Source organism: Chiloscyllium plagiosum, unplaced genomic scaffold (assembly GCF_037043375.1).
Source record: "Chiloscyllium plagiosum isolate Xiang-an unplaced genomic scaffold, Cpla_swu_hap1 HiC_scaffold_48, whole genome shotgun sequence".
Classification (NCBI taxonomy): Eukaryota; Metazoa; Chordata; class Chondrichthyes; order Orectolobiformes; family Hemiscylliidae; genus Chiloscyllium; species Chiloscyllium plagiosum.
In genome coordinates this window covers 11,688,258-11,714,142 of record NW_028270186.1, presented here as the reverse complement: position 1 = coordinate 11,714,142, position 25,885 = coordinate 11,688,258, and the positions used below count along the sequence as shown (strand labels likewise).

General features: G+C 42.7%; 1 protein-coding gene and 1 long non-coding RNA gene across 2 annotated transcripts in view; one reads left to right on the top strand and one right to left on the bottom strand.

Annotated features, from left to right (window-relative positions):
- On the top strand, nucleotides 1–24,049 carry LOC122543123 (uncharacterized). The gene is made up of 4 exons (XR_006309920.2): nucleotides 1–165; nucleotides 15,853–16,046; nucleotides 19,177–19,473; nucleotides 23,186–24,049. It is a non-coding gene; the product is annotated as an uncharacterized LOC122543123 (long non-coding RNA).
- Nucleotides 6,515–25,885, bottom strand: part of letm2 (leucine zipper-EF-hand containing transmembrane protein 2) — a 28,535-nt gene continuing 9,164 nt past the window's right edge. Inside the window, exons 3-12 of the mRNA XM_087984456.1 lie at nucleotides 23,912–23,984; nucleotides 19,518–19,947; nucleotides 19,151–19,294; nucleotides 18,361–18,498; nucleotides 15,826–16,029; nucleotides 15,449–15,568; nucleotides 14,770–14,886; nucleotides 13,454–13,582; nucleotides 10,113–12,649; nucleotides 6,515–7,015 (exon numbers count right to left, since the gene is read on the bottom strand). Coding sequence (XP_087840582.1) covers nucleotides 12,593–12,649; nucleotides 13,454–13,582; nucleotides 14,770–14,886; nucleotides 15,449–15,568; nucleotides 15,826–16,029; nucleotides 18,361–18,498; nucleotides 19,151–19,294; nucleotides 19,518–19,947; nucleotides 23,912–23,984 — 1,412 coding nt within the window. The 3' untranslated portion in view covers nucleotides 6,515–7,015; nucleotides 10,113–12,592. The remainder of the gene's footprint in view (nucleotides 7,016–10,112; nucleotides 12,650–13,453; nucleotides 13,583–14,769; nucleotides 14,887–15,448; nucleotides 15,569–15,825; nucleotides 16,030–18,360; nucleotides 18,499–19,150; nucleotides 19,295–19,517; nucleotides 19,948–23,911; nucleotides 23,985–25,885) is intronic.

Below are 25,885 nucleotides of genomic sequence, written 5' to 3'. Positions count from 1 at the left end.
CCAGATGATGGTAATTAGTATGGTGATGAAATGTCTGAAAATGAACCTTGCAGCTCAGCTAGCAAACCTAATCCAATGAGTGTGAATGTCCAAGGAGTTCTTTGAAAATGGACTGGAGAGATTACTTGGCAACTGGGTATGAACATCTCCTCAGACTGCTTTCCAGTGAGTTTTATTTTCTTTGACACGAGTGTGTATCATGGCGCCTCCAGCAGGTGGTGATGGTGCAGGAGGACACTGAGCAGGGGAAGTTGAGCAGTCAGGAGTCAAGGGGAGCTTTGTCAGGAAGAAGCCTGTGGAGACAAGGAGAGTCAGACAAAGAACTGTGTCGGTCAGATGGGGAATCTGTATTTGGCTGAAGCTCATGAAAACTGCAGGTTTAGCTCCATACCATTTCATTCTCTGCTTTTCTAGTTTAAATGAGTGGCATGGTGGCTGAGTGGTTAGCACTGCTGCCTCACAGCGCCAGGGACCTGGGTTCAATTCCAGCATCGGGTGACCGTCTGTGTGGAATTTGCACATTCTCTCCATGTCTGCGTGAGTTTCCTCTGGATGCTCCGGTTTCCTCCCACAATCTGAAGATGTGCAGGTTAAGTGAATTGGTCATGCTAAATTGTCCACAGTGTTTTGGGATGTGTAGGTTAGGTGCATTAGTCAGCGGTAAATGTCGAATAATAGGGTAGGCGAATGGGTCTGGATGGTTTACTCTTTGGAGTGTCGGTGTGGACTTGTTGGGTGAGTGGCCTGTATTCACACTGTAGGATTTCTATGGAAAATGTAATTTTCCTTCTTGTTTGTAAAGTATCCCTGCTTTATGACCTATGTACAATCTGTGTGTTTAAACCTTGTGTTAGACCAATCTGAGTCCAACGAAAGGCACCCATTCTGAACATTGGTGCTCAGTTCCTATCAGAAAATGTCTTCTTGGAGAAGCAGTTAGATCAGTTGTCACAGAGTGATATAGTACAGAAGGGGGCCATTGTACCAGAACTTTGTCCTGGACTGCCTCTGTGTGTCTCTCTGGCTGTTAGAAGTTATCCAATTAAACCCACCCAGAAGCCACCCTTTCTTCCCTTCAAGTAAAGGAAGAATTATCTTTTTGCCGCCTTGATTCTTACTGGGGATGGGTCCGCTGTGCTGTGGGAGGTAATGTTGAAACCCTGTGTAAGGGGGTTGACAGGGGTGCATAGTCTTGGTCAGGAGCAGGAACATGAGCCTGTGACACACCCAGGGTGTGAGTTGCCACACTGATCAAGAGGCCACCCTTACGCTCCTCTGTGACCTCCAGGCAGACTGTGTTCTGCTGACCAAGAGTGGAAGATGGATTTCCAGTGCCTGCAGGTTTGATGTGATGAATTTTAACTGGGGCCTGGTGATGTATTGCCACAGAAAGCTTTGATGGCAACACAAACCATATTTACATCATTACTTCATAAACTGATGTTCGACATTCTGCATAAGTGGGAGAAGTGTCAATCTGAAACACTCGCAAACAAATTCGCTTGACACCTGATAAATGAATGGAAACCGTATTTCTCCCAGAGGACATTTATTTCAGTTAGTAATGTTGGAGTGCTGGAGTTAATGGATGGCTCTGGTACCTTTGCTTTTCTCTCTGCTGTAACTCCACGTAGCTCTTTGACCTTGGCAGAAATGAATCCTGTGACTTTCACAGCAGGATGAGGTCTCAGAGACTTGCAAACTGGTCTTGAAACAGTTTCTCATGCAATGCTGCTCTGTTTCACTTCTGACTGTTTAAAGGAACATCACCTTTTGGAAAGAGGCAGTCCAGGACAAAGTTACGTCTTTCAGTGTTGTTAGCTGTGTGACTATGCAAGTGTCACCGTGTAATTCTGTCAGCTGGAAAGGAGATGGTGAAAGAATAGAGGGATGGCATGGAGCAAATAGCTCTTTGTGTGTGTGAGAGAGAGAGAGAGAGGGCGGGACAGTACGGATTTGATGGACTGAATGGAGAAGGGGGGCACGGGAGATGGAAATAAATGGAGATCTTTTCAGAGAGAGAAATCGCAAGACAAGAGGTTACCAGTGTTTTGTGTCACCAATGATGACAGATGAGAAGCTGAGTAACCATCTTCTCTGTCATTGAGAGTCTCTGTCACAGGTTCAAGCAACCCCCAACCCTCCCCTCCCCCCCCCCCCCCCCCCCACCACCTCCCCAAATGCATTGGACTGATGTTCTAGCCCAGTATTGAGGGAGTCTGTCAGGGTTAAACCCAGGGCTGAGCTCCCCTCTCAAAGTGGAAGAGAAAGATCCCAAGGAACTATTCCAAGAAGATCAGGGGAGGTCAGTTGGACATCAGCTGGGAATTGCTGCTTATCTTCACCTGGTCGAGGCTGTGCAGAAGGAGTGCTAACAGCTCAGCCACCTCCAGGCCACAGCTCAGCAGCTTGCTGTCCTGCAGCCTCCTGCTCATTTCCCCCAGGACAATCAGTCAAAGGAAGTCAGTGTTTCCCACTGGTGTGGCTTTGCTGTTGCAGCCTCAGTGACTGGGATTGCAGTGTCCTTGCAGGGTATGTGTGTGTGTGATGTTTTTAGCCAAGGTAGGAAAGGCCATTGGACTATTGAAGTGTCTCTCTCTCTCTTCCCTCCACTCACTCTCCCTCTCCCCCAGTTCTCTCTCTCTCTCTGTGTCTCTTTGTCAGTGGGACCGAGATAAAAAGAGATGCTGTTCTCTGCCCTGAACGTCAATCAGGGACTGACTCCTGCACAGGTTACATGTGGAGTCAGCACCTCCGGGTGGCTGACAGTGAGCACCACATGTACAGGCTCACTCACAGATTTGTAGGCATCTCACGGAGGGCATCGGAATTGTTTTCAGTCGGACATGCTCTACCATGAATCTGGCTGTTTGCCTCCATGTCCCCCTGCCTTCACTGCCCAGTGTGGTTTGAACCTCTGTAGCCGATGATTAACCAGGGCCCAGTCCACCTCTCCTGAAATCAGCTGGGACAATGTTAGGGCGATGGTGGTTCAGGGGACACCAGGCAAGAGACATTGCGAATCAAACTGACCTTTTCATTTAACATTCTGTTAACTATTAACGCCCTTCACAGAATCACGGAATTGTCACTGAGCAGAAAAGGACCATTCAGCCCATCAGCCCTTCAAATGAGCATCATGACTTGGTTGCAGTCTTCCACCCTTACCTCAATGTAAGGCTGTAGACAGGACCATCTGTGTTCAGTCTCTACCCTCTGTGATCTCTCATGATCACTGTTGTTTATCAGCTCACTATTTCCACATGTATTTGCCCTTTAGTCAATATCTTCCTCCAGGCGTTATACAATTGACAGTGTCTTACAGGAATGGTGAAGCAAGCTCAAGGGACTGTCTGGCTTTTGTTTCTTAATATCCTGCTGGTGGGGGACACACACTCTGTCGCCTGTAAGCAGAGATCTAGGCTGGGCTAGGATGTGGGGAAATGATAAACGCAGTGTTGATCACAACTTATTCCTCAGTCAGCTCACACAGAGCAAGGCCCCACACAACAGCAAGAAGGTACTGAATGAGAAATTGTCATACTTTGGTGTTGCTTGAGGAATAAGTTTTGTCAGGACACTGGGGGAGAGCTGCACCACCCTTACTGGATATCCAGTGTGGTGCATGAGAGGGAAGATGGGTTGGGGAGTCAACGTCTGAGTTCTGGCACTGCAGCACTCCTTCAGGAACATCAGCCTGAATGAGGTACTCAAGTCTGTGAACTGAATCCTAACCAGGAAACAATGAAACAAGGGAGAAATCAAAACGAAGCTGAAGAGGATTTGTTGAATATCAAGGCAAGCAGAGTCATGGATGGGCTGTGTGTTGTGCCTGAGCTTTGTGTTTGTGTCAATAATGAGAGGTGGAGGAGGAGGTAGTGTCTTTAGCCTGAGCGATGAACCATTAACCCAGGATATTAGTTCCAACTTGTTTTTTCTGTTCAGATCACAGCACCACCATCCATCACAGCACAGGCTCACCATTATGTGGATGAGATCATCCAATAGCAACAGAAAAAAACACTACCGGTGCTTAACACCCATCAACACACACACATAAAACAATGTGAACTTACATTTACATTGGGCCTTCTAAATAATCACATTCCAAGCTGTTTTATAGCAAAGTGTTCAGATCAAAAACTATTTTGAGATAGTCAGGCCGATGACTGAAGGCTTTGTCAGAAACAGGTTGTAAGGAGCGTGTTAGAAAAATAAAAAAGTTATAGAAGAGAGACAGAGAGAGAGTGAGTTCCAGAGGGGCCGTGGGAGCAGACAGCGTGGCATCTACCGGTGTAGTGAAGAAAATCCAGGGGGTTCAATTCAAAGCCAAAACTGCAGGAATGCTGGGATCTCGGAGGGTTCAGGCCATGCTAAGATTTGAAATCTCGGAAAAGGATTTTAATATTAAAGTATGGTTAGACAAAAAGCCAAAGTAAGTGAGGGAGAACAAAGGAACAGGAGGTGAGAGACTTATTGTGAGTATGCAGTTTTCAGTCAGCTTAGGCTGGAGGGCCAGTCAGGAGGCTATTCATACACAATCATGCAGCATGTATATGTCCTCCTGCATTCTCCAGCCTGTGATTGTCGAGTTGGTTCAGAGTTACTGATTGTATTTTTCTTTGTCTAGAGGACAGTGGATCTACTGGCATTGGTAGAGTAAGCGCTGAATTCCATGATGTCAGACCTAGAGTGGTTTTGGCTGCAGCTCAGATCACTAGTTAAAAGGTAGGTAGGTTGACTTTAATGATTTTCATCAGAGGGCTCTTGGGACTTAGCTCCATCGTATTTTGGGATAATGTTTTTTAAACCTTGGCTGTACCCTTCATTGTGATATCTTGGGACACGGAGGATGTGGTGTTGGATGGAATTGACGTGACTGCGGTAGGAAAAGCTGGACAGATGACAGAAGCAGTTTCTGTGTTCCTATGAACACACCATCCACTTGTCAAAATGTCATCCAAGTGGTTTCATCAACTGTGCTGTAATTAACATGTGATTGGAATTTGTTGGTGATTTCCTGATACTGAGCATTTCCTGATTGAGAAAATGATCCCGACTTAACACAGCGTGAAGGAGCTAGGCCAGACTTGGGAAAAAATATCGGTGTGTCCAGGGTCTCTGTACTGAGGACCAGTGCAACAATAAATAGGGAGTAGATACTCCGCTCTCAATATAGGGTCATGGTGAGGCACCTTGATCCAATGTTTTTGTCACATTTCCATCATTTGTCTCACTCACTGGTTGTTCTCTGTGTATTTACTAATAGTATTTATTCATGCATTTGGGTGCCATCCATTGAACAATCAAGCTGACCCCACTTGTCAGTCTGTTTGACCCAAAAGATAGTTAATCACAGCTGTAATGTCATTGTAGAATCAACATTTGGGTACGAGCCGGCACACAGGGACCCTGGGGATCCTCTGAACTACATTACACGGAGAAACCAGATGCTATCCTTTCAGTGAACTGACCTCATCTGACTTTGATAAATAGCCTGTTCTTGCTTTCTGTGGGTGAAAGAGTCCAGAAGGGCTTATCGGAAGCATTTAATTACTCTCAACTGCCCCCTCCTCCACCCACACCACCAGGACTGCAGCTCCAGCATTTGTTGTGTTCAACATTATGGAGTTCCTTTTAATGCACATGTGACAAGGATTTGCAATAACTTAGTTTGACAATGGAACCTGTCAAGAAATAATGTTCAAAGTTGGCTCATGAACCATGTTAGTAAATGGCAACTTGCAGCCTGCAGTTCTCTGGGCCTGCATTTGAGTATGCCACTTCCTGTTCATGCTTTTTCTAACTTTGAAAGTTGCCCGAACTCTGCAATTTTACACCTTTGCCCAATTCCCCATTGGCTGTCCCCTTCTCTGTATTTCATGTATCTTACTGAGGCTTAGTCCCCTCTCAGTACATAACGTAGAGCAATTAGCTCAATGTAATTGTGAATCAGTGATGAACTCCTTGTTCAGCTCCCTCACTGCACTCAGTCAATCTGTCAAGGGCTGCTCAGGCAACAGCAGTGGCTCAGGGATGTTTAGCTCTGAACTGTCTCAGTTGACAGCAACTTCCTCTTGGCTGTGCTGAGTAAGCCAAGTTCTGCGGTTCTGCTTTCATTTGGAGGGAAGTGTGGTTGAGACAAGAGGGCAAGAAAGGTGGGACGGGAGTAACAGAGAACACATGAAAATTCTGGCAACGTGTTTGCCTTTCGTACAGATGTGATGGGCTCAGGGAGTGGTGAGAGCTGCCAAACTTGAGCTAATCAATGGGATCATTGTGTAGTGGCTGAGCAGGATGTAATTAGTCTGAATGCAAAGTGCAAACACAAACCTTAAAGATATTCCTAATGTAAAATATTGATTAGCTTGTTTTTCCCCTGACAAATTATGGGCTGGAAATCAGTAGCAGTCATGTGTAACAGAGTCACCGTTTGTAAGAAGTGACACAGTAGACATTAGAAGATAAATGAAATCAGTGACAAATTAAGCTAAACAGAGCGATACTGACCGGAGACTGCATCTTAATAAAGAGTGAAGTGCAGTTATGGTTTATTAAGGTTCCAGCGAGAAGTCACTTTTTTGGATTGAGGGCACAGCCTGCTTTTTGAAAAAAAAAATTCTCGTTTTTGACCGAAGTGATATCCCCCTTTCATTTAAATTATATCCCCTGGTCCAGACTCGCCAACGCAAGCAAGCATCTACCAGGCCTCTCCTTTTACTATTTTCTCAGTTTCAATGAGATCACCTCTCATTCTTTGAAACACTGAGATTCCAGACCCTGATGGTCCAATCCCTTTTTTATAGGATAATCCGACATCCTGGGAACAAATCAGGTGAACCTTTGTTGCATTCCCTTGATGACAATAAAATCATTCCTGAGGCAAGGAGACTGAAACTGGTACACAGTGTGCCTGGTGCAGTCTACCCAAGCTCTTGTACAATTGAAGCAAGTCTTCACTGTTCCTCTGACAAAAACGGAAATTGCTGGAGAAACTCAGTGGGTCTGGCAGCATCTGTGGAGAGAAAGCAGAGTCAGTGACCCTTCAGAAGAACCTAAAACATTGCCTGTCAATTTACATTTTAATCAATTGAAACCTCCACCTCCATTCTAACTGATTAAAGATAGGACAGCCATCTTAGGCGTGTGCAATTCATGCACATCAGTTATGTGACCCTTTGATCTTTTACTTATAAATTCTGTGTCTCTCACTTGCACCTGAAGAAGGAGCAAGGCTCCGAAAGCTTGTGTTTTCAAATAAACCTGTTGGACGATAACCTGGTGTCATGTGAAATTTGCCCTTGTTCAACCCAGTCTGGACCATAGCAGACTCAAGGATGAGCAAAATTCAACTTGAAGGAACCTAAATGGAGTCAGAAGCAAGTATGGTCTCTTGTAAGAAAGGAAATTCTTCACAGCAGTTAAAGTAAGTTAGCACGGTGTTGGAGGAGAGTTTTTAAAATTTCCAGATCAGGAAGAATCGGTTACAGTTTTGAGGATCATTAAAATACTGAAGAAGTCTAACCTGTCAGTTGTGTCAAAGGAATGGCCTCACAACTCACAGGACAAGGATGGAGAAGAAACAATTCAGTCAAAACCTAAAATTGTGCCACATTTTGGATACACGTGAAATGATGATGCTGGATAGTACATGAGATTTTATTTGCTGAGTGCTTTGCAATCTTTCAAATGACTGTATTTGGATTGCTTGTTTTGTTTGTTTGTTTTTAACGTGCTTAATAAACTTTTGTTTGTTTCAACCACATCTGGAACCTGATGTGCTTAGGTTTCAATGAAAGACCGCCAAATTAAAGTGAAAGAAAACCAAAATATGATTGATTAAGCCAGATTTCATTCGAAGCTCTCACTTGTCCAGTAGTAACATTAGCTGGGGTTGTAATAGAAGTCATTAATAGGAATTGTTTATAGGTCCCCTAACAGTAACCACAATGTATTTCAAAATAAATAAGAATTATTAATGGGTGCTTGTGAAAAAGGGACAGCAACAATTCACGGATGATTTTAACCTTTCAAAATTGGAAAAAAATCAATTGGGAAAGGAAGCCTGAGTGCAGATTTCTTGGAATGCTTGTGTGAGAATTTCTTATATCAACATGGTATGGAAGCAACTAGAAAGTAGGTTATCCAAGATTTAGTAATATATTGTGCCGGTATTAATTAATGACATCTCGGAAGCAGCAATTTTTTCATCCAGTTTGGACAGTGGAAGAGTGGGTCTAAAATTAGCGTTTTAAATCATGACAACTTTATGGCATGAAAGCTGAAACAGAGAGATGGCAGCTGAAGTTTTTTTTAAATTGAGAAACCAGTGAGTTTAGGTCCCCCAGTGTGCTGCAGAGTGTTGATTCTGCAGTGGCACTGATGCTGGACACCCGCGCTGGCATATTACCTGCCCTCGACCTCTTCATTTCCAACTGCCGCCGGAACATTAACCACCTCAACCTGTCTACCTCCCTCCCCCACTCCAACCTCTCACCCTCACAACACGCAGCCCTCCAATCCCTCTGCTCCAATCCTGACCTCACCATCAAGCCAGCGGATAAAGGGGGCGCAGTGGTGGTCTGGCGCACTGACCTCTACACCGCTGAAGCCAAACGTCAACTCGAGGACACCTCTTCCTACTGCCCCCTCGACCATGACCCCACCCCCCCATCACCAAACCACCATCGCCCAGACCATACAGAACCTCATCACCTCAGGAGATCTCCCACCCACATCTTCCAACCTCATAGTCCGGGAACCCCGCACTGCCCGGTTCTACCTCCTTCCCAAGATCCACAAGCCTGACCACCCTGGCCAACCCATTGTCTCAGCATGCTTCTGCCCCACTGAACTCATCTCTACCTACCTCGACACTGTCCTATCCCCCCTAGTCCAGGAACTCCCCACATACGTTCGAGACACCACCCACGCCCTCCACCTCCTCCAAGACTTCCGTTTCCCCGGCCCCCAACGCCTCATCTTCACCATGGATATCCAATCCCTCTACACCTCCATCCGCCATGACCAGAGCCTCCAAGCCCTCCGTTTTTTCCTCTCCAGACGTCCCCAAAGTACCCTTCCACCGACACACTCATTCGTTTGGCCGAACTGGTCCTCACCCTTAACAATTTCTCCTTTGAATCCTCCCACTTCCTCCAGACCAAAGGGGTAGCCATAGGCACACGTATGGGCCCCAGCTATGCCTGTCTCTTTGTTGGCTACGTAGAGCAGTTGATCTTCCGTAATTACACCGGCATCACTCCCCACCTCTTCCTCCGCTACATTGATGACTGCATTGGCGCCACCTCGTGCTCCCCCTACAACCTACCCTCCCATCCTGGCACTTTCCCCTACCACCGCAGGAACTGTAAAACCTGCGCCCACACCACCTCCCTCACCTCTATCCAAGGCCCTAAAGGAGCCTTCCACATCCATCAAAATTTTACTTGCACATCCACGAATATCATTTATTGTATCCGTTGCTCCCGATGCGGTCTCCTCTACATTGGAGAGACCGGGCGCCTCCTAGCAGAGCGCTTTAGGGAACATCTCTGGGACACCCGCACCAATCAACCACACCGCCCCATGGCCCAACATTTCAATTCCCCCTCCCACTCTGCCGAGGACATGGAGGTCCTGGGCCTCCTTTACCGCGGCTCCCTCACCACCAGACGCCTCATCTTCCGCCTCGGAACACTTGAACCCCAGGGCATCAATGTGGACTTCAACAGTTTCCCATTTCCCCTTCCCCCCCACCTCACCCTAGTTCTAAACTTCCAGCTCAGCACTGTCTCCATGACTTGTCCGGACTTGTCCTACCTGCCTATCTCCTTTTCCACCTATCCACTCTACCCTCTCCTCCCTGACCTATCACCTTCATCCCCTCCCCCACTCACCTATTGTACTCTATGCTACTTTCTCCCCACCCCCACCCTCCTCTAGCTTATCTCTCCACGCTCCAGGCTCACTGCCTTTATTCCTGATGAAGGGCTTTTGCCCGAAACGTCGATTTCGCTGCTCCTTGGATGCTGCCTCTTCCAGCACCACTAATCCAGAATCTGGTTTCCAGCATCTGCAGTCATTGTTTTTACCTCATTGTTTTTACCTACCTGATTTTTGCCCTGTAGATTCTTGCCGAGGAGTCAGCTTCCAATTCTTACAAGGGGCCCTCAGAGTTTGAACTTGATCCTGATGATATGGGAGAAAGTGAGGACGGCAGATGTTGGAGATCAGAGTCGACAGTGTGTTGCTGAGAAAGCACAACAGATCAGGCAGCATCCAAGGAGCAGTAGAATTGACTTTTCGGGCATAAGCCCTTCCTCGGGATTCATTCGGGTTTATGCCCGAAACTTCGATTCTTCTGCACCTCGGATGTTGCCTGACCTGCTGTGCTTTCCTGGTGATATGGGGACGGGTTCTGCTCCCAGGCCCAGGATGGCCTTTACGAAAGACATTTGGTGGTGGGGATGGTGAGACAGTGTAGGAAATTAATCTGAAATATTCCTGTGGGGCCTTCCAAAAAGCTGAAGAAATTTCCCTTTGTCTTTAGCTCTGTCATCTCCTCCTTTCAGTCATTAGGTTTACCTGGATCTTGAAAACAAATGTGCAGTGACTGACCGTTCTCCTTACATAGGAAAACAAGATTATGGGACTTTGGAGCAAGGTTTGGCCATTTTAGTTTATCGGGCCTGCTCCACTATTCAGTCAGATCATGATCATTGTACTGTGGTTGAATCTCCATCTTCCTGCTGACAACCCATAATTCTTGACCTCTGGCAGCACAGTTGTCAAGGAGTCGGCAACCTACGTCTGTTTAAATGGTCAGAGGTGGTCAGGTTTCAGGCATTATGTTATAATATTCTTTCTCGTCCTGCTTTTGGAGCTGAGATAGTTTTTAAATGGTCAGAGATGAAGTTGTGATTCAGGTGATGTGTAAACAGAACCTGTTTCTGTGTCCTTCACCCTTGTGGATATTTGATAGTTCTCTCTGTCTGACCAACAGCTAACCAAGCACAAAGGCTCTGACTTCAGGATGGGGTTCCAACTTTAATTTTGGGTCATCTGTGCTGAAAGCCATTGACTGCTTTTATTGTATTCTACAGAATGCCATTCACTGAAGGTTGTTCCAGCTCAGGACCTCATGGTGGACTAACAATATTTCTTCATTTTTTTTTTGTCTGCTTCGGAAGACAGTGGAATGGATTATTCTAAAGATTTTAATGTCTTTTTGCCAGATTTCACCAGATGACATTATGTGCTGACCATGTGACTCAGCAGTAATCAGGTCACCATTTTATTTTTTTGAAAAGACATGGAAACAAGAATAAATGGCCAGAATTCAAACAGTAAGTTTAGGTATTGATAGAAATTTGTTTCACTATCTTCAGTGACTGCGTGATTGCATTTGAGAACTGCAATTCTGATCATTGACATAACGAAAGGCATGAACAAAATAACTAATCGAGTTGACCCCTCCAAAAGCTGAGTGTCCGATGCTTCATCTTCACTCTGTGATGGAAGGATGCTCAGTTTCTCCATGGACCTTTGGATCTCCAGTGTTGCAGCTGAATAGGTTTGAGTCCACCCATTTCAATTGCACATCTTTCAAAAGACCACAACAATATGTTGGCATTTTCTTAAAGATGTTTGTCCTTTTCTCTTTGTCGTCATCGGAGCATGGGGAATAAACAGTTGCTTGGATTACTCCAGGGCCAATTCTCTCTGCACCCAACAGCATCTGGAAGGGGGGAAGCAGATGTTTGTGCTGCTTGGGAAAGTCACAAAACGAGAGCAACTGATTTAAAACATGATAGGCAGTGTTATAAAATATGGTGATGTCTTCAGTGGTGGATTAAGAAAACTGTGGACTTCTGCAAGGGTGAAGAAATGACATGTGCTGTGCTTTGTTCAAATATCAACAAACACCAGGTAATTAAGTTAAAAGTGTTATCTTTTTAGTCTCAGCATAAAGCTCCTGTATAGTCCCAGTTGGTTTTATTCTTGTCAGTATTTTATCAGCACCTCGATCATGCCACGTGCCATGGTGGGATACACCAGTGTACAGTTAGTGTGGTCCTGTGCTGATCACTTTGGTTGGTATCTGCTATTACTGCTATAAATATAATCACATCAGAGATCACAGGAAAAAATCAACACGAAGCTGCACTGTCTGTGCAGGTTTGTGTTTTTCCCTGTACTAGTGCCATAACTATATTGCAAAATATTCACACTGTTTTGCACAGGGTGTGACTGTGCATTGAAGAAGAAGCTTTCCCTAGTTACACCCCAGCATCACTGTCCTGCAGCAAATAAGACAAACCTGTAGTCTACATATAGAATCTTGTCTTAATCACATTACCTTTCCTTGTTCAAATGTGTGCTCTTTGGTTGCAGCTTTTGTGTGCTTATTACCAAGCCATCTGCAAAGTGTTTGCACCCTCAGTACATTATAGAAGCATCAACAGCGACAATAGTATCAAAAGTCCTCAAAAGTGTCCATTTGGTGGAGTTGTCCTAATATGGATCAACTGAGATGACAAATACTCTGGCATGAGGAGGTCGTCCCTTTCTCCAGTTTTTCTGACTTTGTTCATCCTGAACCATTTGCAGAGGCCTTAGTTTTTTGGGCCTCTTCTCCATCTGTAGACTGAGAAATGGCAGAGATTAGAAAAGACATTGGATAAAGTCAGCCAGGAGCAGAACTGTAGCAGGAGGTTGGAAGTACACAGCAAGCTGGAGAGCATCAGGAGGTGGTCAAGTCAATGTTTTGGCTCAAGACATCAACGTCCCCACTTCCTGATGCTGCCTGGCTTGCTGTGCTCTTCCAGTCCCCTGTTGTCAACCCTTGATTCTAGCATCTGCAGGCTTTTTGTCTCTAACCAAAGGAGCAGAACTGTGGCCAGAAGCCAGTCACAATGAGATTCAAGAGAATAAACTCTGGATGTTTGTGAACTTCTGCTCACCGAGGAGGCAGCAAACTCCAGCAACTTGGAGATGTAACCTTGCTGCCACTATCTCAACAGATTCACACAGGCCTCCAGTCCGTGCCTAGGACAACTTAGAGCAGGAGTTAAATGCCCACCATCTTATGCCATGTGCCCACTCCCTGGCTCAGAGCAGCAGGAGCAGCTGCCTCCACCCCCAATCTTCTGCAGCTCAGAGCAAGGGAAGGAGCTCAGTACCCATTGTGTCATGTACCATGTAATTTCTGTTTCAGATGAGAGCAGGAGATAAGAGAGTGCCCCAATCTCTGCTTCTCCTTTTGCTTGGATAAAGTGTAGGAGCTGAGGCATCCAGTCTTGCCCAGCTCAGAGTTGCAGTATTATCTGGGCACCCAATGTCTCCTGACCATGCCCAATCTGTCTTGGATCTTGTCTTCAAAAGTGTTCTTTGTCATCAACAAACTGAGCAGAGATGAATGCTGATCAAACTCAATAAGTCACATTCATACCTTCACGTTTTTCAATGTTGGTGTCAAGTCAGACAATGAATCTGAAGATGGCGGGGTTGACGGTTCAGTGGTGGTTTTTCCCTTGGGTTGTTCCTCTGGTTCTTTCTTCAGGGTACCAGTAATGCCCAGCTGGAATGTAAAGTCCATAACAGATATACGTAGTATTAAACTGATTGCATCTTGTTGAATTGTATTTAACTAGGTGTTCACTAAATATGCATCTGCAAACTACTGACATTCCTTGTAGAAAAATGATAACTCCTATTCTTGACCTCTCAAACCTCAGTTATCCTGCCAGAATTGAAAAATCTACTTAAAGGCCCCACTGAAAGCAACCTCAGGTGGATTTGAACAGATGTGCCAGGTGCTTAAAGTGACTTGCCTGATTATTTTCCAAGTCTCACCTTGACTCTGGGTAAATTTATATTTGGGACCCATATTAAGAACAGTCATATGCGTTGGGCGGCACGGTGGCACAGTGGTTAGCACTGCTGCCTCACAGCGCTAGAGACCGGGTTCAATTCCCGCCTCAGGCGACTGAGTGTGTGGAGTTTGCACGTTCTCCCCGTGTCTGCGTGGGTTTCCTCCGGGTGCTCCGGTTTCCTCCCACAGTCCAAAGATGTGCAGGTCAGGTGAATTGGCCATGCTAAATTGCCCGTAGTGTTAGGTAAGGGGTAAATGTAGGGGTATGGGTGGGTTGCGCTTCGGCGGGGCGGTGTGGACTTGTTGGGCCGAAGGGCCTGTTTCCACACTGTAAGTAATCTAATCTTATAGCACAGCTGGTACTTCCAATCGGCAGAACCCATATATCCTTTCCTTCTGAGTTATTTGGCCATATTGCTGCAACTCTCTCCCTGCAACAACACTGTTCATGTACTTACACAAAGGAGGCAACAGCAATTCAAGAAGGCAGCTCACCATCAACTTCCAAAGAGCAGCTTGGGGGCTGGGCAATAAATACCGCCCAGCTAGCAAAGTCCACATCCCCTCAATGAATAAAGAACAGTGCCTATTGAAAATGTTTAAATGAATAGCTGGAATCTTGCAACATGTTGCATTATCTTTGTGCATCCTATTTGCCTTCACTGGAATATAAGGAAAATCCTGCAGAAATTGGAAATCTGAAACAGATTCAAACACTGCCGGAGAAACACAGCAGATTTCAAGTCCATTAACTAAATTTCTGTCTCTCAGATCTGCTGAATCTCCCCAGCATTTTCTGTGGTTGTTGCCTTCACTGATCTGCTATTTACAACAAGTTCAACTTAAATACTAATACAACCTTGGAAAGAAATTCATGCAAGAAGAAAGATCACCTCAATTTTTGGCACTTTCTGTACAACAGTTTTTGGTTTGATATCAGTCAGGTACATAGCACGAGACAACAGTAGCAATGATGGAGGTACGTTTTCTTTCAGATGCAACTGAAGCCACTGCAGAAAAAGGAGTTGATTTATTTGTCAAGTTGTACTTTTATGTGGAGAAACTAAACATCAGATCTGCAATTAAGAGGAATCAAAAAAGAAATTGTGTTCTTACTGCTTCTTTTGAGAAATTGTACTTCATATGGTACACTGTAAATATTTGTGCTAGAGAACATATCCTAATGCTTGTAAACAGAAATCCATTTGGCCTTCCAATGACATGTATGACAAGGTTATATCCCACCTGTACCTAGATCTTCATATTGATTTATATAGGGATGATGTGGTCACAATGTGTGAAAAGCATTGCACCTGGAAAGGCAATGTTGTGTATCACATCAAGGGAAGTATGAAAATGGCCCCAATTAGTTTCTGGCCTGAGTTACTCCCATTTGCTAAATCCGATGGACCTTGGCTGATAAGCAATATTAAGAGGTTGTATCCAGGTAAAATAGTTGGGAGTTTTCGAGTATAACTACTTTAATATGTTATAAATGGCTTTACTTGTTTCATTTGCATTTTGTTGACACAAAGACATTGCAATAGTGCACAATTCTACCATATCCATCACCTGTTTGAGCTGATCTTGGAGCTGTTTCTCTGTCAATCCTAATGATCTCATTCCCCTTGCTCTGCATGCTGCCTGCAGTTCTGACACAGTCAAAAATTCACATCCTTCTTCAGCGATCATCTGTAATTTATAGACACAATAGGGATGACCAATTACTGAACATCACAAAAAAATTATTTTACACAGAGGATTCAACTACTTTGTGATTCAGTTCTTATAATAAATCGGGGTCAACATTTTCGTTAAAATTATAGAAGTGTTAACTGTCTTAAAGCTGCAAGTTCAACTTTTGTTTTAAATCGTGGATAGTAGCTTGCTAGAAAGCTATAATCTTTGCTTTCATAACTATACAATAATGTTTTTAATTTTATACTTACTTCATCATCTGCTTTTATGGACCTCAGTTCCATTTGAAGCTGGAAGCGAAGCAGGTTGTTTGTGCCAAAAGGTTGGAGTTCCAAAAGCCTGCACAGGGCCACCAGCTGAGGACGGGTCAGGTGCTCCAGTGTCAACTCATCTTCGAAGTGCTTGGAGAAACGCACGATGTCCTGCGTGCTTGGACTTTCTCCTGAGCGACGGACCTTGAAAATTTGGACGGGTAATCAAATATTCAGCTTCATAAATTTCACTATTCCCTTTTATAAAATGTAAGTTAATTCCAATTGATTTGATATGTAGTCAAAGTAATAAATTGGGTTTTCATTGTTCAAACGTTGTCTGAAAAATTAACATTTTGTAGAATTTAAAGTGCATTTTTAAACACAAACCAAAATGGAATTTGAGACAATTGCCTGACAATAGCATGTGAACTGTCCTGAAATTAGTTTGTGCTGGATGAGGAGCAAATGAGGGCAATGTCTATTTTTTTTTAAATGCGCACATTTCAACAAATTTCCAAATATAGTGGACTAATAAAGTCAAATATTACAAATAAGTATGGTTCAAAATTAAATCCATTCCCAACCTGAGTCAGGGACGAAGAACTTGCGTGAATTATTTAAATATCTTGTTCAAATCAATGGAAGTGTTTTGGTCCATTTTACAATTGTTTATCAAGTTTGTTACTTTGTACTAGAAAAATCTGCTCTCTGCAGCAGATGTTAGAGCAACTGTTATAGAAACCTCATGCTGTGCACATCTGCCAAATTGTTCTCATAAATGTACCTTATTGTGTCATATGCCTGCACAGCAATAAAGACCAGTCATAAAACAGAAGTACCAATGACACTACATTATGGATTTACTATAAATAGCAGCTGCAACCAACATGATTATTGTTCTTCTGATAATTTTAAATGTTTTTGATCATGTGTAGAACAACGATATCATGAAAATCTTAAAACCCAATCAATGACTTGGCAAAGAATGGCAATTTTTGCATTGTTGAACAGATAGATACAATCTGAATTGGACAAGAGATTTGAAAAATAATTTTGCCAAAGAAAAAGTTTATTCAGCTGTTCAAAGATACACCTGCCTTAAAGTCTCCTCAATTCATCAGTCATTTTTATTAATTCATGGTTCTGTACATGTCACTGGCTTCACCAGCATTTACTGCTTAAACCTAATTACCCAGAGGGCAGTGAAGAGTTTGAGAGTCTGGAGTCACATGTTGGCTGGACAAGGCAAGGATGGCAGATTCCATTCCCTAAATGACACTTGTAAACTTGATGAGTTCCTTGACAATGGTTGCCATTAGGCCAGATGTTTATACCCAGAGTTTTTTTCAGATTTCACAATCTGCCATAGCAGGATTTGAACCCATGTCCCAGACAATGAGTTTGGGGTTCCAGATAACTAGTCAGGTGACATGAAATGACAAAAATAAAACCAATGAAGGTTATGCACATGAGATGCTAAACTGGACTGACAAAGCAGGGGGCGCGAGTTGATGTTTCTCCTTGTTGGGAATCATGAATGATAGGTCATAGATTTAGGCTGAGCGATGTCAGATTTAAAATAGAGATGAAGAGGAATTACTTCTGTCGAAAGGTCATAGATCTTTAAAATCCAGAGTGATGGACATCGGGACAATGAATACGTTAAACAAGATGATAGATTTTTAATTTATAATGGGTTAAAGGTTATGGAAGTGGATAGGAAAGTGGGCTTGAGGCATACAGGAGATCACTCATCATCATATGAAATAGGCACAAGGGGCTGAATTTCTTACTGCTGCTCCTGGAGGTTTGAAAAATGTGAGATGATCTGATTGAAACACATAGGATTTTTAAGGGACTTGACAGGATAAATGCTGAAAGTACGTTTCCCCTCATGGGACCAGAAGGAATAGTCACAGAATGAAGGGGAACCAATTTAAGACTGGACTGAGGAGGAATTTCTTCTCTCAGAGTACTGAGTATTTGGAACTCCTTGCCACACAGAGCTGTGTGGCCAGTGTCCTGGTGTATATTTAAAGCTGAGAAAGATAGATTCTCCATCAATAGGGCAATCGAGGGTTACGGGGAAAGTACAGGAAAATGGATGTGTGCAATGTCAGATCAGCCATGATCAAGTGAATGGCAGAGCAGGCTTGAGGTACCGATCTCTATGGTCTTATAGTTCTGATGAATTTTCAAATGATGTGTGAATATTTGTTTCTCAGACTGGAGCAGAGTAAGTAGAATGCTTCAGGGGTTGGTGTTTGGGGTTACTTGAGCCAAGCCTTCAAAATGCTAAAACAAAAAAAAATTCATGTGCTTTCTTTCTCTCCCCTTTAAGATCAGCATTTAAACAATTGAATTTTTGAACATCCCCTAGGACAAAGACAACCCTCTGCTCATGCCTCCATTCAGCCAGCTATTAGAAAGTGTACAGTACAAGGTCATTTCTAATGGTCAAACCAGCCTTTTTATGGAATTATGTGGCAGCTGTTTCACAATATGAGATATGCATGAATGTTTGAAGCAAACCTTCTGTACATAGGAAGAAAACTGTTTGGTAGCCTCTCCACCCTTTGCTTTATTTCTTTTAGCCATTTCTGCAATAGTTTCTTGGAGAAATTTTGCAACTTCAAGTTTTGCTGCCAAGGTATTTCTCTGATTTTCTTCCTAGAAAAAGAAATGATCAAATCCAATGAGATGAAGTTCTTGCATGTATTTTACCTCAATTATGGAACTGTAGTTTATAAGACATCTGGCATCATGATCAAAGTGCTTTTATTTGCAACTTTTCAGAACGAATAAAAAATGCAGCTTTGAATGAATATTCTAACTGTCTGTAATGTTGAACACCTGCTCGGCATATTCTTAAATATTATTAGGTACAAGACTAATCAACATTGTAAATTTTCTTTGAACAGGGAAGCCTGACATGTCTGAAATGGCACTTGTCAGCCAGCATTTTTTTCAGTTGGACTGCATTATGCTCGATAGTTCACCTGCTTTTTTGCTATGTGGAGATTGGCTGAACCGAAATTACTTTAGTGGAAGGAATTTAATCAGAGAGACAGTATTCCTCAGCCGATTCTTACTACCTGGCATTTGAGAGCGGTAAAGTTTTGTGTGGCATCACCCTTTTGCGTGCTATCTCTTCCACTTTCTGCTCCAGTCTTCTCTCAGTTACTCATTTTCCCCAAATGGCACCTTTCATTTTGTCACTTTGAGCAGCTGGCCCATCCTTAGCTGGTGGCACTGCGCAGGCTTTTGGATGATAAAAGTATTTCATCAAACTGAAAACTTGTACAGAAATAATCCCACCAACCTTTGACATTTTTGTCTCAAATGTAGATGGCAGCATCCCTGGAAACAATTTCAGAACAACTGGCAGCAGAAATTCCAGAAATGGCACAATCAGAAAGATCATGAATGGAAGTAGGCGGAAGAGGTCAACACATGTTCGTATAAGCTGGAAGAAAGACAAAATGCATGAGTATTACTGCAAGGGCAGGACTTGCTATTCTCTCAGCTGATATGTGCACAATGACCATGCTGGTGCAGTCTTCAAGGGAAGATACTCAGTACTTCAGAACAGGAGAGGAAGGAAAAGGATACTTAGAAAACCCGAATTTTACCACAAATAAACAGGTAAAATGTTTTGAAATGAATTGCAGCTGTAAAATCCTACCTACCCTTCGCCTCTCTCTCCGGGTAAGCCGATGTCCAACAAATAACCTTGACAGGATCCTCACTGCCACCTTTGTGTCAATCCAAAGTAATCGGAATCCGTTGTAGTAATGTTTCAGTTCACTTATAATTTTCTGCTTCCAGGTTGGCTTCACAACAACTTTTTCAGTTGTTCGGGAAAGTGATTCTTCTGTCTCAGACTTTGGTGTATGTTCATTTTTGTCGGAAGAATCTTTATTCACTTTAAGAAACCGAACCGACAGGTGGTATTTGCATTTAGGTATAAAAGGAGAGTGTGGTAAACTGCAGGAGAGAAGAGGCCAGGTCCTCCCAAGTCTTTTATCTCTGGGATATAGTCTGTTTGAATGAAAATCATGGACCTGGAGAACCACAACTGAAGCCCATAAATTGCTATGTGTGAAACAGCACAATCCTCTGTTTTTAAATAAAAAGCATTATATTTTGAAATGTATATTACTAACAGTGACATTTCAACACAGAAAAATATTTTATTATGTACTTGGAGAACACTTGTTATGTCTAATATCTTTCCACTTTGGTGCAATGCACAAATTTAGAAATTTCATTTTGATTCCAACGTCCAAATCGCTTCTGTGAAAAGTGAACAGCCTCAGTCCCAGCTTTGTGAGACACCAATTTTACTCCTACTAATAAGTGCCATTTAGTCCCAGAGCTCTGCTTTCAGCTTTGAAACCAGCAAGCAATCCACAGGATAAACTTATTCCCAACTCCATGTTTTCTGATCTCATTCCTCAGTTGATTTTGAGGCAAATTATTGAAACTTTTTGAAAATGCAAATTAAGCACATCTACTGTATCCCACCCTACCATCTTAACAAAATTAAATAAGGTTTGTCAGTATAGACTATTCATTGTTATATTTCCCACTTACATGTGTTCTCCTCTACTTATCTTTCTTCGGGTTTCATTTATTTTTCTTCCAACCAATGTTTAACTGACTGGTTTGTAATTGTGGAGAGAAAGAGGAGTTAATGCTTTGGGTCCATTGACCCTTCTTCGGAACTGAAGGACAGGTTTGGAACGATCGTATTGAAGAAGGGTCAATGACCCCAAAACATTAACACTGTTTTCTCTTCACAAATGCTGCCAGACCTGCTACGTTTTTCCAGCAATTTCTGTTTTTGTTTGATTTCCAGCATTTGCAGTTCTTGGGGGTTTTTTTTGTTCTTAACTTGCCTGGACATACTGTTTCCCTTAACAAAAATAAAGGAATTGCATTAGCTATCTGCTAGTTCTGTGGAATTATATATTTACTATTATTAAATATGGATAGTAATATCTATGTTATCTCTTTCTTTAATTCATTTAAATATCTGGATGCCATCCATGTAGACTAAAGCCTCTTGCCTCCTTTGAGTTCACTGCATTCTTATTTTTTTTAAATTAACTGACTTAATTACTTGTCTCAGCATTAATGTCATGTTTCCTGTTCTATCCCTGGCAAACAATGACGCCAAACATGTAAAACATTTCTGCTATCTGTCTGTCATTATCTGTGGAATAATCCAGACTATTCCTTAATAGTCTCATTACCATCACATACTCCTTTTGCTCATTGATGTGTTGTAAAATATTTCACAGTTTTATTGTTCCTCGTTTCTTTTCCATTTTTTCCACTTTTCTTTTACTTCTCTTGTAAACTTTTCACATTTTCTATCAATGTGCATTTTTTTTGCTCCCTGTGCACTTGATGCCTGCTTCTTCCCTAAACCTCAGTTGTTCCTTTCTGACTTTATTCATCTATGGAACCATACAAATGATAAATGTATGTTCTTGGTGTTGAGCATTTAGCATGTTTATCCTGTTTGGAGTGCCCCCTCCCCCATTGTTGCTTTGCATTGCTGTTTGCCAAGCGCGTTGCCCATATTATTTTCTTAAGTTCTCATCCCAGCCCCTCAAACTCAGCTTGTCTCCAATGTGAAAATTTGTTTTTTTAAAAAGATATTTTTGTCATTGAGTGAATTATATCATGGACAAATGCTCCCATACTTAACTAAATTATTCTGGTTCATACTCAGTAACCAGACCCAATAGTCAAACTTTCCCTGCTGGGTTGCGATAGATTGGGTGAGGCAGTAGTTCTGTACACACAATGGATATGCCATTATCTTGTCTCCTTTGCTTAAATCTTCTGTCTAGTTAATATAACGATAATTGAAATCACCCATGATTATTGTTTGATGACGTTTACATAACTTTCTAAATTGTCTATGTATTTCTTTCACTATCTCCCATTATGTTTCTGTACTACACCTAAAACTGTGATCTTTGATCTGGGTCCAATATGAATCCAATTACTGTCATGCTGATTGCTGCATCCTTTTTCGCAGCCACCATTGTTATTCTGAATAAGAGCAGCTATTCCATGTTCCAAAATATCTTGTATCCTGCAGTGTTTAAGACCCAATCATGATATTTCTGTTAACAAGTTTCTGTAATGTTCATTAAGCCTGGTTCTTTGAAATACATTTACTGGAGCAGATAGGACTTGACCCAGGTCTTGTGACTGAGAGGAAGGGCGACGTCACCACTGCCCCATTCTATTGTATTATGGATACTATACATTGCTGTTCAGACATTTAATTTGTTTTTAGTCGCATTTTCTCTAAATCTACGTTGAACTGTTTTTTGACACCCATTCTTGAAATGTAATATTTTTCTTCCATCAGAATCCATTAATTCTTTCCTGTGTTCTCCTGTTCTCCTTTGTTTATAATTTAACTGATGGGCGGCACGGTGGCTAGCACTGCTGCCTCACAGCGCCAGAGACCCAGGTTCAATTCCCACCTCAGGCGACTGACTGTGTGGAGTTTGCACATTCTTCCCATGTCTGCGTGGGTTTCCTCCAGGTGCTCCGGTTTCCTCCCACAGTCCAAAAATGTGTAGGTCAGGTGAATTGGCCATGCTAAATTGCCTGTAGTGTTAGGTGCAGGGGTAAATGTAGGGGAATGGGTCTGGGTGGGTTGCGCTTCGGCGAGTCGGTGTGGACTTGTTGGGCCGAAGGGCTTGTTTCCACACTGTAAGTAATCTAATCTAATCTAATCTAATGATGACAGATTCTTCCTGCTGCCTTACTCCTTGAAAGACTTTTTCTGCCAGAACACAAGTCCCATCCTGGTTCACGGGAGCCAATACCACTGGTCCAGCTTCTTCCTGTTTCAACTGCTGCCAAAAGTCAGTGAAAAGAAATTCCTCATTCACACTTCAGCTCTTTAGCCACACCTTAATTCTCTTGATCTGCATGCTCCTACATCAAATTACATGTGAATCTGGAAATAACGCTCCAGGTTTTTAATCTGGAGTTTAAGTCTTGATACTCTGCACAGAACCGGCTCAATCCTCCTACTTACTTTACCGTTCCATGATAGACCACAAGAACTGCACTTATCCCTGCCATTTCCAAATTTGTGTCCAGCTACTGTGTGATGTCCCTCACTCTGATGCAAGGTAGGTGACACATCCTTCAGGATTCTTGGCTGCAGAGAAGGCTAGCTATCACCTTAATTATTCTTGGTAAGTTCCAATCCTATTGTTTTCCCTACCTGTACCCTGTCATGACCAACTGAGACAGCCCTCGGAGCCATGGTGCACTGTCACTGTACTTGCTATTAACTTTCTCCTTGTCCTCACAGGTATCGAGTACATTGGATCTGTCAGGCAGAACCAGGGTCTGTGGTACCTCCTGCTCAATCGCCTCTAAATCCCAATGAACCAACTGTGGAAAATCTCTTTGGTCCAATCACATACTGGTGTTTCACCCATGATTTTCCTACATAAGTGCAAACAGTTAGCTGACAATTCCATGGTGTCCAGCTCCATTCACAATTCTGCTAATAATGAGGTAACCAATGCCAACTTGCAACAAGACTGACATTCAGGAATTAATGTTCATGCCATCTTACAGCCAGGGAATGACCGCACTGAGTAAGAAATCCAAACAATTATTGACAAGTCTGCTAGAATTCACATTTTAGGGGAAATGGTGGTAAAGTAGTAATGTCATGGGACTAATAATCAAGAATTTCAGATTAATGTTCTGGAACATAAGTTTGAATCCAATTGTCAAATGTGAATTCTATTGCATGCCTTAAAGGCAACTGTGTAACAACTTCCGATTGTCATAAAAACCCTTATGGTTTATGAATGTCTCTCAGGGAAGGAAAACTGTCACCCTCACCTAATCTAGCCTACACATCACTCCAGACAAGGGATTATCCATCTTATTTTAGAGTATAAATCTAGGCAATCTCCTGGATCTGATATTGATCATTTATCTCATTAGAATCCAACTGATTCACAAGGTTTCCAAGCTAACATTTTCTCTTTTTTTTCATAAAAACAAGGATTCATTATCTTACCTTGATTTGGCAACAGAGGTAAGTAAACTTGGGCTGAAATAAGCCATTTCCTCAGTAAGTACAGCATGTATTCCTAAATGATAAGAGTACAGTAATGCAGCTATTTACAAAAATTAACATCTTGACAATACACGTCATTGAGGCAGTGTTAAATTCAACAAATCAGATGGTAGTTCATGATTTTGAAACCATAGTCAGGAATGAACTTGGATCAATTGCTGGTTCACAACAGCGAAGCTAGCAAGACTTTGATCATTGTGATGGTAAGCAGAGGAAACTTGGCTATTGGGTATTCCTGATTATCGTCCAGCCATGACCTGTATGAGAACAAGCACTGAACAGTGCTAAGGATGGAGTTAATAGCTTCAGGATGAGAACAGGGATTTGGCAGAAAATGTCATAAGAACAGAAAATGCAGAAGCATTTCAGCGATAATTCTGTTTTCAAATGGAAAACATCATAAATTTTAAAAATAATTTTCTGTTAGCACTTGGTCAATAAATAGAATATACATTTCTTGCTGGCTCAGATCATCAACACAATTCTTGTGCAAAGATTCCATTCACACAGAAATTGTTGGCAATATGTTAAAATATGTCACCTCAATATGTAAAGCATTGCTCAAAATCTATCCTTCAGGGATATAGACTAAGTTCCCATGTAAAGTTTAAGGTTGAATTCCTGAACATCATATAATACCAACGAGAATTATGTTCTTGTGGATATTTTTTTCTGCCCAGAAAATTGAATGAATGATTTATTGTCACTTACATTTTTCACTTTTTTTTTGTTAAAAATACAATATGATCCAGCACCATTTTGACTTTCAGAAGATATTCAGATACAAAATTGAAATTAAAAATAGGACTTAAGTATAAGTTAAAAACAGTCATCTTCCTTCTTGTGTTCCACAGAAGAACCGGGTGGGGGTGGGGTTCGCCACTTCGGGTTCCGGGCATTGCCCTAGCATCACAGTCCATTCCAGCAGTACCCAATCGGGCCTACTGCATTACAGCAGCTGAAGCCCAACATCTCTAATTCAGACACCCCGCAGATGCTGCCATCTCCGCCAACATCGCCATGATGTCCATTCCGCCAATGCCAGTGCTAAACACAACCAATGTTGTAGTTGCTGATCCTCAGGTACCATCTTTCACCACTGGGCCTACATCACTGACTTTGCCTCCACTGACATAGCAACCGTCGATGCCGATACTGGGTCCCAAGCTTACCTCTCTGCCAACTCCTCTGCCGCCATCTTCGTGGAATCTCCTGTCATGAGTCTGCGCTGGGCTTAGTTGCTGCAACCGAGCTCTTCACAGGAGGTAAGTACAAGAAGAAAGAAAACAAGGAAACAGGCAAAAGCTGGGACCCCTGCTGTTCAGTTGCTTACTCAGCCACCTTAAATGTTGCAAATAATGCATAGGTTGAAATACTAGAGTGTAAATGTGTAGGATTACATATTTCTCAGGGAAGGGAGGGTCACGTTTCTAAGCCAAGTTCCTTCAAAAGGAAGAGGTGTTGTGTGTCTTAAGAAGTATAGGGTAGATAGGTCCCCGGGTCCTTAGAGGATCTATCCCAGAATGTTGAGTGAGGCAAGAGAACAAATTGCTGGAGCATTGACAGACATCTTTGTATTTTCTTTGGCTACACATGAGGTCCCAGAGGACTGTAGAATAGCCAATGTTGTCCCATTGTTTAAGAAGGGTAGCAGGGATAATCCAGGAAATTACAGGCCTGTGAGTCTCATGTCGGTGATAGGGAAGTTATTGAAAAAGTTTCTCAGGGACAAGATCTGTACGCATTTAGAAGCAATGGACTTAGTAGTGATAGACGGCATGGTTTTGTGCAGGGGAGGTCGTGCATCACTAACTTGATCAAGTTTTTTGAGGAGGTGTTGAAGATGATTGATGAAGGAAAAGCAGTGATGTTGTCTTCATGGACTTCAGTAAGTCCTTTGACAAGGTCCCTCAT